We start from the raw sequence: 15,442 nt of genomic DNA, 5'->3' as shown, positions 1-15,442 counted from the left end.
TTTACTGTGTTCTTCAGTACACACTTAAGGTAACAATTGCTATCACGAGAGAGATAGGCAGGAATTAATCCAGAACTGTCTGAAAACTATTTCTGGTAGCTCTTTAATGCATCTAATATTTTAAGGATACCAAAAGGATGAGTTTCATCAATACAGTCAGAAGAATGAATCCCTGGAACTCTGTGCCAAACCTTCCCAGAAGCAGAACTCATTATTCGCAATAGCAAACTTGGACCACAGCTTCCTTGGCTCTCAAGCCCCGTGTAGATAGAGTAGCTTTTAGTCTTACTGTTGTTCTGTGACAGCTCCCTTACAAAGGGCAGAATGTCACCAAAACACCAAACAATTATTTACAGTAGAGAAATTATGAATTTTTACAAAACCACCAAAATATCTCCCTTAATACTCAAAATATTTCTACAAAACTCTGGAGGGAGAAGACTAATCTAGAAGTTCATCATCATTAGATTAGCTAAAATATCACTAGCCATTTTTCTTTATTTCTGGCTCCATAAAACCTTGTTCTCTTTAATGTTCGCTTACCACAGAGATAGAAAACAGTTAAAAGCTTGGACATTAAAATAATCCAAAAGGTGCACAATCCCTCTCTCTCTGTACATCTGTTTTCCTCTTCCCAACCTCAGCAAATAAAGAGGACAGAGTAGATAAACTACCAAGCTCTCCACTGAAAGGGTTTATTCTTATTGCTAAAAATCTAGAAGTCAGTTTGTTGCAGTTATGGTATTAGAGCAGTTGACAAGTCCTTAACTTGAACTCACAGAATTTAAAAAGAATAATCTTAAACTAAGAGGTGCAAAGGTGAAACTTCTTTGTCTTTCAGAAAAAAAAGCAGGAGCTATTTTCTCAAAGAAAAAAACTAAGAAAGGAAAAACTAAACCCAAATAGAGAATCTAACAGATGCTTTTACCATTTAAATGTGCCCTGTTGTGTCTTGTCATTCAGCAATACACTGGATGCTCATGCTTCTATTCCCCTTTCCTTTCTCTTAGCCCTCAAACCGCAGTTTAATTCTTAAGAGGCTTTTTTGTTGCTGTTGGTTTTTAATGACACTGAGATTTCTATGCTTGCTGTCTTTCCTTGATAAAGGCAGCGGCTATGAAGGTCCTGGCAGCTTTTCCACATCATAGCTGTACCCAAAGTATGCCTTCAGCTGAATGCACATAACCTTACAGAAGAACCTGTCACAGTATCACAAGCATTAGAGGAATACAAAGCCAAACCCCTTGAAAGAGCAGGTCCTGTGTGAGGCACCTCAGGAAAGAGCTCCAGAGTCAGATTTTATGACTGCATAAGCAATCACGTTTCTAGGGTTTGTAGAAACTTCTACACAAGTTGCATAGGGACTTTAAAAGCTAACAGTGTCTTCTTGCAAGCTACAGGTACACTGCTCATATCCTGTCCAAATTTAGCCAAGAGCACTTCGGTCTGCAAATATTGCAAAAAAAGTCTGAAAAGGAATTTAGGCCATCAAATGCCATATTAGGTTTGCAGGCTGGGAGTTCAGAAAGATGTATTTCTGATTTAAAAAGTAAAGCAGCTTGGATAAAATAAGCCATGAAGTCCATCAAAAATCAGACGCTCCATTGCTATTTTAAATGCACTTTTCAAAAAGTCATTTCAGCCATTTGTTCAAAGTGCACCAACTTCAACAGACTTCCCTTCCCACTGTGGATGATCAGGACTCTTCGAGAGCTCAATCCAGTCTTATGGACATTATTCTAACAGCCAGAAAAATATTAATACCAATAGATCTTCAATCTAGTTACCGTGTGCCTCATTCAAAACTACTGAGGTAATAAATATGCAAACAGACTGTCCTGAAATACTAACATGAAGGTAATGCACCTGTTACAATATAGTTTAATTACATAGTATATAGCTATTCTCAGTTATTTTTATCCTTGCATTTTCTAGTAACTGGTATCAGTGTAATTACCATCAATATCATTAAAATTTAATTAAATACCTAAGCATTTAACAATCCATCATTATAAATTTTTTGCATGGCATCATTATACTAAAACATTTAGGGGGTGGGGGGATTTTGTTGGTTTTTTTTAAAGTGACAGCAATTTAAATTACATTTTTATGCCTACAATTCAGTTCTATATCTAACAGCTTAATTTCAAAGTTACTAAAAGTCAAGTAGCACCCTTGAAATACAACAGTAACCTACCTAATAATATCAACAGTTGAAGGACTGGATCCAGAAGCTATAGAGTTTATGAACTGGGCTAATTTTGTTCCCCAGCCCTCTTCTGCTATTTATGCTTTTTTTTCTCCTTAAACCTTTGAAGTATCACCTTTTGTAGACTTTAGAAAATCATTAAATATGTATTAAAAAAGTGCATGGTTTGGTTCTGTAAAGGCAAACTGGAAAATCCTTAACCATCTGCTGATTTTGCAGGATTTTTTTCTATAGCTTCTAAGAGTAAGGATGAGATTTTCAAGGACACGAAATGCAATGAGGAGTTAACAGCCAGCAGAATCTGGCAGACAGTACCTAACCCTAGTATAGCTTTGAAAACCTCTTCCTTAAGACTCAGCCATATGTTACAGATCTACAAAAAATGAATAATGAAAAGCAGCCTTATACCATTATTCCTTTTTTTATCCCACTAAATTAACTTTAAGAGTATTCTTAAAAGAAAGTAATCCTTTCCTAAAAGCTAGTTGATTAATCCTCTTCTAGCCTTGTAACATAAAACTGAAATAATGTCAACCATCTTAAAGTACTGGCACTTGAACCTCTCCCTATCCTGTAAAGGAAGGGAATCTACAACAAACCGAAAAGAAAACAGAGTAATTCAGGTGACACCAACTAGGCACCAGCCTTGATTCTATTAAAAAGAAATAGCCTGGCTTTTCATTATCACATCTCACACATGCAGAGAAAACTCAGCTGGAATGTCAGGCGAGTGAACTAATGAACTTAATTAACACAGAGAAAAGAACTACCCTGTAAATGTGTGTGTATAATGAAACCGTTCAGCCAATGAACCAGTAGTCATAACAATTTTGTATGACTTCCTTCTGTCGTTGGGGTCAGAGTCATGAAAACCGGGTACAAACCTAGCATTATAAAACTTAAAAAAAGAAAACCCCACACTTTTAGGATCAATAAAGTCTGTAAGAAACAAAGTGAAGTTACTTTTGCTACTACATTGTGAAGTTCAGCATCAGTTCCACTGCTGAGCATTCACCTCCCGAGATTATTGAAAACCAGAAGTAACTGTAATAGATCTGCTCCTCACGCTGTTCCGTTGCTAACAATGCTCCATGCATCGCTATCCTGAGACCCCAGTGCAACCACAGAAATAGTACCACAGGACAGAGGAGTTGGGTGCATAAACTGCTGTCACATGTCAGTGTGCTGTACCTGCTTGCTAGTAACGGCATAAGAAGAGCAGCTGGGTAGCACATCGGTGTATTTTTACTCAACAAAATCTGCACAATTTCTAGTAGTTTGCAGAAAAGTGGTGGGAGAAGAAACCTGTGTGGTTTATGCCCAAATATACAGAATCATAAAATCCTTTTCATTGGACTGACCCTTAAAATCATCAATTCCAACCATTAACTAAGCACTGCCAAACCCAACCACTAAATCATGTCCCTAAAACCACATCTACATGTGTTTTAAATACCTCCAGGGATGGCAACTCCATCACTGCCTTGGACAGCCTATTCCAATGCCTGACAACCCTTTCCATGAAGAATTTTTTATTTTATGGCAGCTCCAGGGAAAAGTTTTCCACTCAAAGCATCTTCCATGGGTCTGAACACAGACTCCACTGTTTCAGTGAATCATACAAAAGGCAAAAAAGGAGCAAATATCAGGAGCCCAAATTTCAGTTGACAACAAGGATTGCAAATTACTTGAAATTTGGTTTTAGTAGATCACCTCCTAACAGAAGATTTTTTCATCTTTACCCAAACATTTTTCTCTGGCAAACAATTAAGTCAAAACTACAGGATGGTTGTAGAATCACTTCAAAACCTGTAACACCCAAAACTCTTGCTGAGTTGTTCTGGGGTTTTTTTTACCCTTTTTTTTTAGGTCATGTTAAAGCCACAAGTTCATGAAGAATTACTGCATTTTAAACAGAGGCAAGCACAAAGACAGTACCTGGTAAAAAGCAAGATGAGGAATTCTTTAAGCCTATAGAAATACTGTGACACGGCAACCTGTTACCCACAAGGCAAGAAAACCCTGGACTGGGCTAAAAGTTCAGATATAAGTAATATTTAGGTTATTTCCTCATAACTTGCTAAAACTGCAGGTCTTGGTTCACATCTCTGACAGAAAAAAGAATCACCCAAAGCCCAAATACAGCAAGGTAAATCTTTAGTCAGCTCTCACTGATTCCAAGTTTGGCCATTACTCAAACATGCAATATATAATGCTGATGAGTTAAACATCATATCAACCGTTTTGATTTATTTATTTCAATTCACTGGGAATTTTATTTATGTTTGTAAGTACATGGGGCTTTTTTCTAGTGGTGCCAATAGATTCAGTCCAGGGATAGACAGTTGAGTGCTTGGATCATTATGCAGCATTACAGAATATTGATTAGAATACCTATAGAATAAGTAAAGGACCAAACTAATAATGTAAGAAAAATGCCCAGAAGGGATCAGGTCTAGGCTAACCAAATAACAGTTTCAGCACTGCTGAAGAGAATACCAGCGATCTAAAAGATGAGCTCTTCCAGTTATTATTTTCTTTAAATTGGTGTTTTCCACAGTCAATAAAAATATTAATATAATTTTATTTCTCCCTTACATCGTTTTTATGTGCTGACACAATACTATACACTGTCCTCAAGACATAGAAGGTGACATTTGACCGATAAAAAGCACAAAAGCACTTTCTTTGTGCGCTTGCTGCATTTCCAGGCTATCCCAAGCACAAAGAGCACAGACCAGTGCTGTATGACATGCCACTAATTCAAAGCATTTAATCCTGTCTTCCACACCTCGGCCAAGGCAATACAAACCACGAAAAAAAAAATTCCTCTTTGATAGGAGAAATATACACACTGTATATTACCCAAGCCTTCTGTCCCCCTCCACTTGAATGTACACTATCAAATCATTCTGGCCATTATTTTATATTGAGCAGATGGTATGATGAGATTTTTGATAAAGAACAACAATCACCCAGCAAGGGTTGCAAAGGGGTCGCTGAAACCAAGATTAACAATTGATTAGCTTTAATGGACCGTGACAGTAATAAACAACAGAGCTCTACACAAAGGTTTGATTGTCCTGTTAATGCTGCTGACACAAATGGCTTTTAACTGGCTTCCTCAAAGTGTTAATATCTTCAAAGCCTCAGCAAATGAAGGACTTCTTCGAAGTGAGAACCATCCTGCCGTGAAGCAGCACTTACTCTAGCCCTCTAAAATATCTTCTACGAAGTGTGTTTCTGATTTATTCAGACAATAGCTCCTATTTCGCCAAGGCTTAAAGTTCAAAAAAATAAAATGTAGCTCACCTCTGCAAGGCTGGAATGTAATAGAGCTCTACAGCATTTGAATAGAGAAGCCAGCGTTCATTGAATACAACAATAATATGAATTATCCCTTTCAAATGCTCTCATTTTTACTCAAACACGGGCTGAGAGATCTCAGTACCGCAGCCTTCTAAACTTTTTTTTTAATCCTTAGCTCTACGTAGTTCACTCTTTTTTCCCCTTTCTGGATAGAGATCAGCAATTTGCATCATATTTTTAATAAACAAAAATGTTTTGTGGTGACTGAAGTAACCATGGTGAAATCTGAAAACAGAACTTGCTGATCTGTGTACGTCTTAGAGACATCCATGGGAAAATGTCTACGGGAAAAGTCTCTGTTTCCCTTAATGCTCAAGCTCAAAATTTAAATGGACATATGGCAAATATTCACAGGAGGTCTTAAAATTAAATCTAGATAGTTAGAGACAAAGTAAACAAAACAAAACTCCACCTTACATAGCATTCAGGAAACCAAGGATACAGGAATTCATTACAGGTAAGGAGGTATTTATTCGTTTAAGTATCCAGTAACACTTTCTATTAAGCTTTCCATTTTTTATTAGATTACTTGGTTTTAAATTAACCTGCTTTTTTTTAATTATGCGTCTGTTTTAAGTAAAGATTTGTCTTTTAAGCATTTTTAACCACGAGCTTCTATGGTACCTTGCCCTCACATGTTAAAGCCTAAAGGACACATTTTGAGCCAGTAACAGTATGGCTCAAAGGGCTTCTAGGTAAGGGAAAGAATGGTGTCTGCTCTAGACTCAGGCTCAAACACAAACCATTTGCACAAATCAAGGTCATTCTAATCCCATCCCTGTGGGTCCCACCCCATCTGCAAATTCAACTCTCCACAGAACAGCTCCTTGCCAGCAGACTACAACAATGAAGCACATTGCTAATTACTGTGTTTAAAAATCTTGACCTAAGCAGACACGCAGGGGGGTTAAATGAAATCTCTAAAAGAGTAAAATCCACCTGCTTGGTCTCCCAACACACAACCACCAAATGCAACACTGAGCCAGCCCTCATCAATTCCTTTTTCTGTAATCAGTGTCCTTCTATTACTCACATGCTTGGCTTTCTATAGCCGTTATTCAAGCAAGACATTCTAAAAAATGTTATAGTATACTCAGATGATAAACATTTCAGAAAATAATTATTAATTACCTGTAAGTCAGCATCAAACTCATGTTTCAGGTAAGCATCTTCCGCAGCTTCAACAAGACGCTGAAAAAAGGGGAAAAAAAGGTGTATTTTTGAAATGACAAGTAACATCGTTAAATCCAAATGTTCATCCTCTTCTTACAATTAAAATTGGAGATATTGCCTATTAACGTGCTTGATTGTAAACAACTGAAATAAAAAGGAATTTCTAAATAATACAAATATAAAAGATTAGAAAAACAGAGGCTATGTTTGTTAACTTAGCAGATCTGCAGTGTTGTACACCCTACCTTAACGTGATGTATAATCACAAGAACATTTTTCTGCAATTGCAGAAGTAATATTTACTAAATGACAGTAATTCACTTTTTTTTTTTATAATAACCAGCACTCCCTGTAGTAGTTGTTGTTCCTTACCACTGTCAGATGAAGGGAAAAAGAGGGTAGCACCAACACACAGCTACTTGAAAAATTTAATTCATATAGGGGTTTGCTGCAGACATTCTCTCATGCAAATATATTATATCCTTTCTAAGGGATTTTTTTATCCAGAGATCTTTATAGTTCTAAATATTTTAACTATGGAAGTAACTCCTCCTATTTTTTTCTTTAGTCTACCTGAACATTCATGAATGTACAACCCAAAATTAATCAAAGAATGACCTGCCACAGGATACTCAACATATTACTTTTATTTTCTTTGATGAATCAGCCACTGGGACATGTGTGTATTTTCAAATACTTTGTATAGAGAAGCACGTGAGCGACAGGCTCTCACTAACGACACGCAGAGCGGACAGTCATGCACACATTTGCTTCCCTCTTCAGAAATGTATTCTCTGCTATCCAGTCTTATAAATCAGGATGGAACCAGCATTTGTATCGATTGCTATAAAATGTGAACTGTAATGGAAACTGAACCAAGAAGAATATTTCTGGTTGCCAATTCAGAACAAATTGTTCAACAAAACCCCGGCAGTTTACAGCAAACCCATGCTGCTTACAGGGACCATTTGCATTCACCAAGGTCTGCAAAGAGTCACAGCCTCTCTTTCCTCATCTCCACCTCATCACATAGCTTACCCACAGTTGAGCCTTACTAAACCCACTGCCATCCTCTGGGCTTCTACATCAGCTCAGCAGACCCCAGTAGAAAGGTTTCCCATGCCTTTTTCTTTAGTGCAGAGTTACAGATCTCAAAGATTTGGTTAAAAACTGATGCCTAAATTGATAGAGATAGCAAGAGAGAGCAGATGCAGTCCACCTTCCCAGAGTTCTGTTCTGCGAGCACATCCCTATCATTTGACTATTAGCACTCTTAAAACCCTTGTCCCACATAAACCCAGCTGATCTTAGCAAGCCCTTTTGACATAAACCGGAATAGAACTGAAATGGCTCCATATCCTGGCAAATCAAACCAGAACTGAATGTATGAGTTCTTCTTCCTGCAAACACATGTATGTGTACAAGAACCCAACAACCAGCTACAGGCTACGTCAGGGGAAGCCGTGACGAAGTATTTCAAATAAAACAACAAAGTTGTATGGAATTGTTCCTAATGCTCCTGTAATGTATGAATAGTAGTAAAAACAGACCTTGCCATTTGAAAGGTTATCAAGCATTAATTTGACTGACAATTTTATTTCCATTTAGAATTTAAAAAAAACCCAAACTAGTAGCACAAACTGGCTATTCCGAGGGGGAAGCCTCACAGTAACTAAAATAGTCTCTTAAACAGTTGGATGGTCTCAGAAGTCCATCTTCAGCATGTTTAGTCCATCTTTAGACCTGCTGAAAGTATTTTACAAATATAGCCCTCATTTTTCAAACAAAGAAGGCATTTTATGCAAATGCTACTCTAATTCAATGTATTTCTGCAGGTGTGTAATTTGCAATATTAAAGCCATAGTTGGATTACTAATCTGTACACATCTAATTTAAAAGATCATGATTCTGATGATTTGGGGGTGGGAGGGATTGAAAGCAAGGTCAATAGAAATTCTTCATACCAAAATGAATAAAGGGAAAGCAGAAACATGCTTTTCTTTCTGGGCTGAAGTACTTAGTTACTTACTGGAAAAAAATTATGGTATTTCATGAGATACTAGTGCCTAGATACTAGTACCTAGTGAGCTAGAAAAATAATTCATGGCTTCTTATATAGTTTGTATTGATCTCAATGTGTTTCAATTACATTTTTGCCCCAGTGAAATAAATTTAAACTAAGATTTATCCCCTTATTGTAAGAAATAGCTAGAAAAACATAAGACGGGTAATAGTAGAACCATCAGGTAAGGAGGGTAGCTCAGAAATGAAAAGTACTGATTGGTACTTTATTGATTCATTCATTAAGGTTTCAGTTGTCAAATTTGCTCTTCAAAAAAGAGGTTACATACATCTCCGCGACATTCTCTGCAGGACACAGCAGCACAACAGAAAAGCAAAGAGCCTACAGACACGTATTCTTCTTGAAAATGAAGACACAAACATGTATGCATGCTACACTCCTCACCTTCACATATCTTAGAAGAAAAATTAAATTTTGCTACATTGACTACATAAGCATATAGCACATTTTCTATGTAACTGCCTTATCCATTATTTGCTTTAAATATCTCAACACCGTTATGAAGGAAACGGTGAGAAATGTGAGTGTGCTATAGAAAAGGTAAGCTAGTAACAAGCCTATTGCTAAATGTCGTATTAGTGGATACACACAGATGATATAACCATTAAGAAATTGTATACAAATGTTTGGGGCTTTTCTGTTGTTGTTGGTTTTGTTGATTTTGTTTTGGGGTTTTGGTTTGGGTTTTTTGCTTTTGTGTTTTCAAGACGACCCCAAAAAGGATGAAGAATGATGCAAGGAATTCCATAACACTCTGGAGGCAAAAATATAAAAACCACATGTAATACTGCAACATTTTTATATTGAGGCCAAAAATCCATTTCAAAATATTTTAATGACTAAACAGTTCTATAGCAATAGTTCTCAACATCAGTATGATTAGCGACTTTAACTGAATAGTTTGTAATGACACTCTTAGTACATGTGCCAATATATTGTCATTTGGGTAAACATGCTCTAAAATCATTGCTGTAGCAAGTAAATGCTTACCAAGCTGTGGTTATCCTGAAGGGAATTGTGAGCTGTCTATATGCATTTACATGGAATGAATTATGAACACAGAGTGAGCATTGTTACACCATTGAAGGCTCCATATTTTAAGAGTATTTAGCTCTACGTGTGGCAAGGTGTTTGCATGTGCACACGCAGACATGTCAGGGGCAGCATATAATCTTTAGGTCAAAAAAAATTCTCACATGTCCAGCATATCACAATGCAGTATGGATAAAAACAGGGCATGAACCAGGAGATGGAAATACCACACCCAGCCCCAGCAAATGGTCACCAAAACACAACTTTTGGTACTTTTAGCAGGTCATGGATAATGTAGAGAAGGTTGAGAGAAGAAAAAGAAATGTTTGCTTCCTCTCAATAATGTTTAAGGAAATATAAATCACTGAGCTATCTCCGAATAGGGTAATTTTCTTGACAAATGATATTTTAATTTCCATTGTACTGATCTGCCAGATAAATTCTCATTCAAGTTCGGTTATTATAGAGATAGCATACAAAATGTGAACAAAATAGAATAGATGAGGGGAAAGACAGAATCAGAGAAGGTAAAGGGGAAATGGAGCAGATATACAGAAAGGTGAAAATAAATGAAGAAAATAAGAATTTTGAGGAAAAACTACCACACAAACAGCCAGAGCGTTGGGTACTCATTTTTGGTTCTGAGGAGATCTTTTCCCTTTCCATGTGCCTTGTAAGGGTTTCAGTTTACTTTTCAATGATTCTTCATTAGATTCTCATTTTAAAACTAAATTAAATACCTCCATACACAAAGTTTGAAACAGCTTCTGAACTCCTGAACTGCAGAGGGTCACTAACCTTTATCCATAAATGCTGACTGAATTTATGTTGTTCTCTCTTTTCAGCTATCAAATCTTGAAGAAGCACATTTATATTTCACTGCTTCTTTTCTATTTTTCTAAGATAAACCAACTGCTACACATAAATCCAAAAACGTTGTTAAAAATTGCTTGTCCAAACCAAACTGCTACAAATTTCAAAAAATGATAGACTACACTACCCTAATTACAACTAGACCCAACTAGTTACTGATGTTATCTCAGCCCATAACATATTTTATATGCCATAATTTCATCATAATAAAATTCAATTTCAAAATACACCAAAATAATCCATATTTTTATATACAGAAAATGAAATATCTACCACCTCAATTGTAGATGCTCCTTCTTTACTCAGTCCCAGGCCCAAGCCTCACTGTTCCAAAAATAACCAAGCAGCACAGCATCAGGTCTGTCAGATAGAACACGTGAGCTTATCAGCAGCCCTTTTACTAACATATTCTTCCCAAACTCATTAGACTATGCCTTAACATTTCTTTCAGTATATACTGTCAGTCTCACCAGTCTGAGCTGTTAGAAATGCATTGTCCTGTGCAATGCAGAATTTTAGGTCTATGAGAATTTCACCCAGAGTATGCCTGACAAGGGCCACCGGTTCTGACCCTGCTTTGAGCAGTGGAATATCACAGTCATAAAAAAAAAGTGCAGATAAACCTGTAGAATGTTCTGATATCCTAGCATCTGAGTTCATTCAACCAACAGAAAAACATAGCCTCAAACCCTAAAACACTTTCTTATCATTTTCCCATGACATCAGATCTGTTTGAAGTTCACCTCCTATACAAGTCTTGGATAGAACTTCAGGGTTCATTTGAGATGTGTTTTGGAAGTAATTAAAATCCATCATTATTAAATAGTAAAAAGTCTAAAGCCAAGAAAAATCTCTGAATATACTGCACTGAAATTTATCATGAAAAAAAATTGAAATCCAATACGTACGGAAAAAGCCAGGGATTTGTGTAACTTTAAACCTCTGTCCCAGACTCCTAGGCATGGAATTGTAACAGGGATTTGTATCTCAATCAAATGTAAACAACCTTTATTAATAAAGATAGCAGGTACTGAAACAGAAGACAACTAATCCTGTTCTTAGGAGCTTATTTCTTTCATATTTTACAGCAAGATTTCTGGTACATTACCAAGTAAAAACCAGCAGTATTCTGTATATAGAAAATACTTACAATAACCAATAGTTATCCTTTTTTGGGTGAAATATTTGGTGCAATTTTAATAACCTTACTATTGATTAGAACATCTAATTTCCAACCAAAATTTGTAGTAATTGAGCTGTGAATATGCCAAAAATATTTCCTTAAGTGCAACCAGAAAACTATTTAAAACATAGTTCAGCAGTTGAGTATGTTCCTGGGAAAGAAACCAGCACTTGTGTTTCAAATCAGAGCAATTCTCTTCACCGGCTTCTTCATGAGAAGCCCATGCTGTGCATGTGGGAGCACTCAGTAATAGATGACCCAACTTCAAAAACATTACCCAGGTACCTTTCTATGACTTCCCCATCTTGGGGTTCATTTCAGAAGTGAAAAAGAAATTTCTTTTCCAAGAAACCAAGACTGCAGGTGCTTTGAAAACTTCTGAAAACCTTGGGCTGTTTTGGGAAAGAACAAGATTTATTAGCATTAAGTGAGCTTAGGTAATATTCTGGCATGACTGGTAATTCTGCCACAAGTCCTCCTCATTTCCACCAGAGTTCTGGGGTTTTCTTCTTTCACATTTCATTTAGTGGAGGAGGTAAAGCAGCCAACAGGGAATATTTGATGCTGTTCATCAGTACTCCTATTATTTCCTATGCTCAAAACCAGTATCATGTAACAGGGCAACAAATGCACCGATGTGCAAACAGGCCTCTTGGTCTCACTATTTCATTGCAAATAGCTTTGCACATGCTCGCCATAACCAATGGAGAATCAAGGTAGGTATCAGAGATTGATGCTGACCTTGGAGGAATATTTGCTACCATCAGGAACACACGTGGTTTTAGACAGGCCAATGACAACAGACTTGCAATTTGGCTGTTCTCCTTGTGATGGGGAGGGAGGGCAGGGGTAGAGGGAGACATGGGCAGTCTTTTTTAGAAAGCCCACCCACATATTTTATTTCCCTCTGTTCTCCACAGCTACAGGGTATTTTCTGGGAAATTATATTACTGAAATTGCTGTTGCTGTGACTAAGAAAAATTTTTAGACTGAAAATTACTTAGCTCTAGTTATCTTGATATTAGTATTCCCAGTGCTTGTATCTTAAGGCAGATATCAATCTTACAACTTAGAACATACAAAAAAAAAAAGACTGCTCTATGCCTAATATTAAATTCCACTACAACAACTCACTACACAATGCTCAGTCACAGTAAGTGCTGCATCAAAGCACAAATTATAAATAAAAGACAAAAATAAATTAAAAGCCTAGCAATTATTGTAAATAACTTCAATTATCCACTTATATTCATTCAAGACTGGCAGATTTTCAGGTTGATCGTTGTTAGATTGCTAGCTGGTTTTTTGAAGCAACATAAAGAGTTCAGCTTGGCAAAGAGCTGGACAAACAGAAATGAAACTGTAAATGGATTAAGGTACATGAAACTCTCACAACAGTGAGAGTGGCTAAGACAATCCCAGAATAATTAGATGCATTTCTAACTTAACTAGGTCAATGCTATATTTGGTTGCGGCAGCTGGAGATTGCCATGGCATGGAAGGAAGACTGCAGATGGAGAAGGTAACACATTTGTCTGGTCCTGAGTTCTGCAGTGCTCAAAGCTGCACAAAGCTAATGTATCAGATACAAAATATGCAGATTATCAAATCTGTTCCTACCATGTTATGTCTACTGCAGAGCAGAAAGGAGTAATGTGCTAAAGAGGGTTCTCTTCCAAGCTTTTAATTTTTTATGTCTCGCTATCCAGGAATCAGGTTCATCTGCAGACAACTTAAAGCTGTTTCAGGGCTATTTAAAATGGAATTTTCTGGCCTGGGATAGAGCAGCAAGCAGCTCCTTCAGCCACCTCTCCTACCTCAGAGCCAGGGGGAAGGTCCTTCAGCATTTCACATCAATCGTGTATTCTTCTGAGGTTGGCTAATTCTCAGGAAATACCTTCATGTATCTTTTTATTTCCACTTGCAACATCACACCATAATTAGTAAAGTTGTCCTATTAGGTGTCTGAATAACCACCTATGTACACAGACATTCATATATGATTCAATACTAACCCAGAAGTATCATTATGAGCCTTATTCCCATCCCCTGTTCTGAAATCACTATGTAAAAATATCCCATTTATTAATCTTCCCCACATATTTAAGGTACTACAGGCCACATACTTTACCTGTCACAGTCACTACCCTGTTTGTACAGTGCCAGAATGTCCATCTGCATTTGAGTACAGGGAGAACTTACACAATGTATGAGCAAAAGTAGTTGTCCCTCAGCTCTGACAGCTCTCAACACCACTGACTGGATGCTTGGCAGATATTGCTGAAGAAAGATTCGGGTTAACTTTTCATGCAAGTTCATTTAATGCAAAATTCTCCATTAGTAGGATTTATCTCACCTAACCTCAGCTACTTCAGAGTTAATTGTGTCTTGCTACAAGTTAACTAAACATCCTTCGTATGTAGAGACAGAAAACTCCAAAGATGATACTTGTCCCATTCTAAATGACATCATGAAGTACACAAAGAACTTTCAAGCTCTTCCTTTATTCCTTTCTTCATTAGATGTCTAACTCAATATGAATGAAGGTAAGGGAGATGAAGCCCACGCCACATGTAACATAAATGAGGTAAAGAGAGATGGAAATATTTCCATGCTCACTCAATAGGGGAAAGAAGTCTTCAGGCAGCATTTTGCCCTCACAGCAGTCCTGGGACTAGGAGAGATGTTTCTGTTTTGGTTACAGTTAGAAGCACCAAGTGAAACCAATTGTCTTTGTTTTGTTCCCCCTCTCAGCTTTTTCTTCACCTCTGCACTAAGGTTCAATCCCCAAGTTAATTCAAATTCAGCTTGCCATTTGTGGTCTAGCTCAACAAAATCAGCTGTGATATACTGTCCTTCTTCCAGTTTCCAACCAGATTACTATCATACAACAGCAGCAGAAAACCCTCAAGATTTATTACTCAAAACAAAGGTCAGTTCCAGAGTTTGCAGGAACTTATTTCCATTGCCTAGCCCAGCACTCAATCACAAGACACTGAGCCTTGGCTTTGCTTTCAAACCAAGCCACGAAAACAGTAGGTATTAGTCTCTCTCAAGTGAAGTCAATTGGATCATTGTTTGCCAGGATTTCAGATAGACAGACTAAATTAAAAAAAAGCCATGCTCTGAGTTTTCAACTAAAACTTTCCAACATCCTGTTGCAAGAGGAATTCTCTAAGGTAGATAGTGAGGCAAATATTATTGCAAAGATGTGAAGAATCACTTAATGAAGGGGCAGTGTCTCTTCAATATATGCAGCCAGTTTCAAACAGGGACACAGTGAAGATACTATAGCAAATATTCCATCTCTCTCAATAACTGTCCTGAGAATTTAAATAAATAAGCATTAGCATTGTTATATTCTGTAATTTCATAATAAAAACACCACACTTTCGAATTCAAGCACAGATGCAAAGCCAAACTAAGCTAGGAAATGACAGAAGAAAGTTGCCTCTAAATTCAAATCCCTCATATTATAATGTCATTTTGTCCATACAGTTTTCTTTTAGAACACTGAAAA

General features: G+C 37.0%; 1 protein-coding gene across 1 annotated transcript in view; it reads right to left on the bottom strand.

Annotated features, from left to right (window-relative positions):
* CACNA2D3 (calcium voltage-gated channel auxiliary subunit alpha2delta 3) overlaps window positions 1–15,442 on the bottom strand; it is a gene marked incomplete at both ends in the record, with an annotated part of 428,879 nt that overhangs the window by 292,775 nt on the left and 120,662 nt on the right. The window contains one exon of the mRNA XM_084269585.1: window positions 6,710–6,769. Coding sequence (XP_084125711.1) covers window positions 6,710–6,769 — 60 coding nt within the window. The remainder of the gene's footprint in view (window positions 1–6,709; window positions 6,770–15,442) is intronic.

The sequence above is a fragment of the Gallinula chloropus genome (genome assembly GCF_964237585.1).
Source record: "Gallinula chloropus genome assembly, chromosome: 12".
NCBI lineage: Eukaryota > Metazoa > Chordata > Aves > Gruiformes > Rallidae > Gallinula > Gallinula chloropus.
The sequence above is the reverse complement of the archived record's forward strand: the minus strand, read 5'-3'. Positions and strand labels throughout refer to the sequence as shown.